The 5,382-nt window shown below is 39.3% G+C and overlaps 1 protein-coding gene across 1 annotated transcript in view; it reads left to right on the top strand.

The window, feature by feature from the left end:
* Positions 1-4,853: 4,853 nt before the first annotated feature.
* The window catches only part of LOC307253545 (tripartite motif-containing protein 54-like), a gene marked incomplete at both ends in the record, with an annotated part of 12,172 nt that continues 11,643 nt past the window's right edge, over positions 4,854-5,382 (top strand). The window contains one exon of the mRNA XM_080031652.1: positions 4,854-4,865. Coding sequence (XP_079887778.1) covers positions 4,854-4,865 — 12 coding nt within the window. The remainder of the gene's footprint in view (positions 4,866-5,382) is intronic.

Below are 5,382 nucleotides of genomic sequence, written 5' to 3'. Positions count from 1 at the left end.
TTCCGATGCTTCAGAGATTGTCTATTGTGACTGAGTTTTTTGGGGGGGGGAAAATTAAAAATGCTTGATTTAATTAATTATGTTATATTATTATTAACCTTTATTTCTACAGGTAAATCCCATTGAGACCGAAGACTCTTTTTCAAGGGACACCTGTTTTCCTTTCCCACGTTACCATTCTCACACACACACATTCGTACACCGATAGCAGGCCAACTATCGACATTCACACGAGGCAAGGTGGGTGAAGTGTCTTGCCCAAGGACACAACAACTGTGACACAGGTGGCAGGGCGGGGATCGAACCTCCAACCCTTTGATCATCGGCCGACCCGCTCTACCACCTGAGCCACAGTCGCCCCATTTTTATTATTGTTGTATAATTACCTCAAAGCTGCTCCGAGGAACTTTCAGTTTGTTTTAACTTAATCTTGCCCCCCCATTGGACAAAAGTGTTTTTACTACGCCAGCTGTTGTTCCTGGGTGAGCGTATACCCACGACAAAGGCATTAAGAAAAACTATATAGAAATAGCATTCTTTGCACTGATGGTCTCGTTTGCTGTGACATGTAATTTATGATCATCGGAGGAAAAATGAGACCGTTTCAGAAATATTTAAAAGTTCCTCGTAGCACCTTTAACAATATAGCAAAGACAGACATTATATTATTACAAGTGTATAAATACTGCAAAAAATATATTCTTAAAGCTATAGTGCGCAATTTTTTCATATAAATGAATGCCGGTTACATTCAAGCCATCACCAAACGAGTTGACATGAAGTTGGTTAAGCCCTCAACTCTGCAATTCTGGAGAACGCTTGTCATGGGTACGTAAACAAGGTATGTAACTAAAGGGGCCGACCTTTCTGATATACTAGGCTATGTATTAACACTGACCCTGCGTTCCAATCCCCATACTTTCCTACGATTTAGTACGCTGGAAAAGGATTTAGGATGTCCCCAATATATGCATGTCAATTGTAGTATGGTGAAAATACATGAATGCTCCACTAACTCCAATAGCATTTTGCAGTATTCATCTTCATTCTTGACATTTCTCGACATAATGAAAAAAAAAAAATCCTTATCTGCTTTTCTTTTTCTCTCCTGTGGCCCTAAAACTCTTCTGTACTTTAGTATGTAGTGGAGTAAAAAGAAAAAGTATGTGATTTGGAATGCAGGGTGGGTCTTTTTTCTCTGCACACACACACACAGTACAGACAGGTAGCAGATCATGAGGAGATATTCACTGATTTTGACATAAAGTAATTAAGACAACAAGTGTTCTCCAGAATCTAATCTGTAATTGACTACATCTTTGATTATCAGTGCATATTAAAATGCAACAGCACCGTCAAGAGGCCTGTGTGTGTGTGTGTGTGTGTGTGTGTGTGTGTGTGTGTGTGTGTGTGTGTGTGTGTGTGTGTGTGTGTGTGTGTGTGTGTGTGTGTGTGTGTGTGTGTGTGTGTGTGTGTGTGTGTGTGTGTGTGTGTGTGTGTGTGTGTGTGTGTGTGTGTGTGTGTGTGTGTGTGTGTGTGTGTGTGTGTGTGTGTGTAACACTAGTAAGAGCACAGCCCGGCAGTGTCTTAATCCGTCCACATTCCAGCCACTGCCTGATATGGGCTGTGTGTGTATGTGTGTCACTGACTGTGTGTGTGTGTGCGTGTCACTAACTGTGTGTGTGCGTGTTTCACTGACTCTGTGTGTGTGTGTGTGTGTCACTGACAGTGTGTGTGTGGGTGTTACTGACTCTGTGTGTGTGTGTGTGTGTGTGTGTGTGTGTGACTGACTGTGTGTGCGTGTGTGTGACTGACTGTGTGTGTGTGTGTTTCACGGACTCTGTGTGTGTGTGTGTGTGTGACTGACTGTGTGTGTGCTTGTAACTAACTCTGTATGTGCGCTCGTGTGTGTGTGTGTGTGTGTGTGTGTGTGTGTGTGTGTGTGTGTGTGTGTGTGTGTGTGTGTGTGTGTGTGTGTGTGTGTGTGTGAAACCCGACCTCCCACCCAAACTTAAATCAGTCCTCCCCTGTCCGCCTCACATGGGGGTCGTCTTCTGGTTACATTACTGTGGATGGTGTGGAGGAAGCTGCTAACAAACACGCTTCACCAGTCCTTACTTGTGTGGAAAAATAACAGAATTCAGTGTGTGTTTGTGTGTGTGTGTATGAGTGTGTATTTGGTAGACTACCGGCAAATGTAGTGGCATTGTCAAGTGTCAAAGGAGCTAAAGAAGAATTTTAAATAACTCCGAGAGGACATTACAACCTAATTCTTGCTTTATTTTTAAATTTTTTCGGGGAATATAATTTTTCTTTCTTCAACGGATGGATTTATATTCGACTCTGTGGCCTCGACGTAAGATAGTTTGCAGTGTGGACATATCACCAGTTATTGGCTATGAAGATTGAACTGCGAGTGAACCTGGACCCAAGCTATCGTATGTTCACATCTGTGACTGGCTAAAAGTAAGTAGGGAATTTCCAGAGCGTTCGTGTTGCCCTTTGCGCGCAGTGAAGTACAATCATATGAAAAAGTTTGGGAACCCCTCTCAGCCGGCATTATAATTGACTCTGCTTTCACAAAAAATATATAAAAGTGGTATGTCTTTGATTTACCAGGAACAGCTAAGTACTGGGATGTTTTCCAAACAAAGATTTTTTGAAAAGCAGTATTTGGTTGTATGAAATAAAATAAAATGTGAAAAACTGGCTGTGCAAAAATATGGGTACCCTTGTGGTTTTGTTGATTTTAATGCCTGTAACAGCATGTAAAACTGATGAATTTAAACACAAAGTTGGTTGGATTATGTTGTTAAGCCTTGAACCTCATAGAAATGTCTGTTTAATCATGAGAAAATGTATTTTAGGTGCCTAAATGCAAGTTGCACTTCTCTTTGACTCTCTGCTGAAGTGAGACAGAATGGGATCATCAAAACTGCTCCCAAACGATCTTAAAAACAAAGATTATTCATTATCATGGTTTAGGGGAAGGCTACAAGAAGCTTTCCCAAAGGTTTCAATTGTCAATTTCTACTGTAAGGAACGTTGTCAGGGAATGGAAGGACACAGGCACAGTTGCAGTTAAACCCAGGTCTAGCAGACCAAGAAAAGTACAAGAGCGGCATATGCGGCGGATTGTGAGAATGGTTGCACACAACCCAAAGATCACCTCCAAAGACCTGCAAGAACATCTGGCTGCAGATTGTGTATCTGTACATGGTTCAACAAATCAGTGCAATTTGCACCAAAACATCTGTATGGCCAGGTGATGAGAAGGAAGCCCTTTCTGCGCCCACGCCACAGATACAGTTGCATGGAGTATGCAAAAGCTCATTTAGACAAGCCAGATTCATATTGGAAGAAAATGCTTTGGACTGATGAGACAAAAAATAAGTTATTTGGTCTTTATAAAAAGCATATGTTTTGGTGCAAATTGCGCTGAATTGTTGAACGATGTACAGATACACAATCTGCAGCCAGATGTTCTTGCAGGTCTTTGGAGGTGATCTGTGGGTTGTGTGCAACCATTCTCACAATCCTCCACCTATGCCGCTCCTGTTTTTTTCTTGGTCTGCCATGCCTGGGTTTAACTGCCACTGTGCCTGTGTCCTTCCATTACCTGACAACGTTCCCTACAGTCGAAATTGACAATTGAAACCTTTGGGAAAGCTTCTTGTAGCCTTCCCCTAAACCATGACAATGAACAATCTTTGTTTTTCAGATCTTTTGGGAGCTGTTTTGATGATCCCATTCTGTCTCACTTCAGCAGAGAGTCAAAGAGAAGTGCAACTTGCATTTAGGCACCTAAAATACATTTTCTCATGATTAAACAGACATTTCTATGAGGTTCAAGGCTTAACAACATAATCCAACCAACTTTGTGTTTAAAGTCCTCAGTTTTACATGCTGTTACAGGCATTAAAATCAACAAAACCACAAGGGTTCCTATATTTTTGCACAGCCAGTTTTTCACATTTTATTTTATTTCATACAACCAAATACTGCTTTTCAAAAAATCTTTGTTTGGAAAACATCCCAGTACTTAGCTGTTCCTGGTAAATTAAAGACATACCACTTTTATATATTTTTTGTGAAAGCAGAGTCAATTATAATGCCGGCTGAGAGGGGTTCCCAAACTTTTTCATATGACTGTAAGTCAGCAGCTTATTGCAAAACTTAAACCCAACAGCACTGTTTTAAACACTGCAGGTGAATTGGGGTACACTTTTTTTTTTTTAAACTTATAGATATGATCATGAAACTTTGCCACTTGATAACTTGCATTGAAATAATATTTTTTTGTATTATAATGTATTTTTCTGTGGCAATATCTACCTAGTAATGCATGAATTTGTATTTCTTTACAAACTAAAAATTCTAGATGTAGCCAGAGTGAAAATCTTTATTTCATTGTTATAACATATTAGAAAAGTGCTTAGAATGGTAGATGGGAAGTTTTGTTGATATTAGTGCTTTAGAAGTTGAGATTTTTAGTTGGTTGGTTTTGTAGGAGAAATATACAGATCCAGACAGACAAGGTTAAGCCAAATAAACACCTAAATGTACATTTTGGACCTTTAATTTGTTCACCTGGATTCTCTATGCATTTAAAACTTACCACAAAGCCATCTGAAAAATATCTAAAAATGAATAAACATTTTACTACAAGAAATTATAATATATAAGTTACTTTTTTTTATTTAAAACTGGACAAATTTGACTGCAGGAGCTCTGATGAGACACAAATACTTCTTATAATAAAATGATTATTTTATTCACTATAGGGTGAAGCAGCAAGAACAGACAGCAACAGGAAACCGCTGACAAACAGAACACTGAGTGACCATCAACACATGGAGAGTAAGGTGAGTAAACAGTAAACAGCTAACTGGTTGTTTGTGTCCATTTTCAACTTGTGTGTGTGTGTGTGTGTGTGTGTGCGTGTGTGTGTGTTGTGTTGTGTCTTTGCTCACAGTTAGGGGTTAGGATGCCTTGTGTATATTTCCTTTATCCTCCAATAAAAGTTCTTAAAGACCTACTTCACCATTGGGAATATGAAGGTGTATTGAACTCTGAGATCATATGTAGTATAAATGTAAAAACATTTTAGAAATCGACACCAGTTTGTAAACGCTGCCATACTGAGAAATACAGAGAGAGTTTTGTGGAGCTGATAAAAGGCTTAATCAAACTTTGTGTCAACTAGTTTTTTGACGACGGCTTGAATGTAACTGACATTTATTCATATCGAAAAAGTTACACACTATAGCTTTACGGCTGCAGTTTTGTAATATATATATATCATTTTTTTGGCCTTTTTTCTTTTTTTTTATTAGACAGACTTGTAGAGACAGAGTTGAAATGGGTCAAAGAGGGGAAGAC

Source organism: Ammodytes marinus (genome assembly GCF_949987685.1).
Source record: "Ammodytes marinus genome assembly, chromosome: 7".
Lineage (NCBI taxonomy): Eukaryota > Metazoa > Chordata > Actinopteri > Uranoscopiformes > Ammodytidae > Ammodytes > Ammodytes marinus.
The sequence above is the reverse complement of the archived record's forward strand: the minus strand, read 5'-3'. Positions and strand labels throughout refer to the sequence as shown.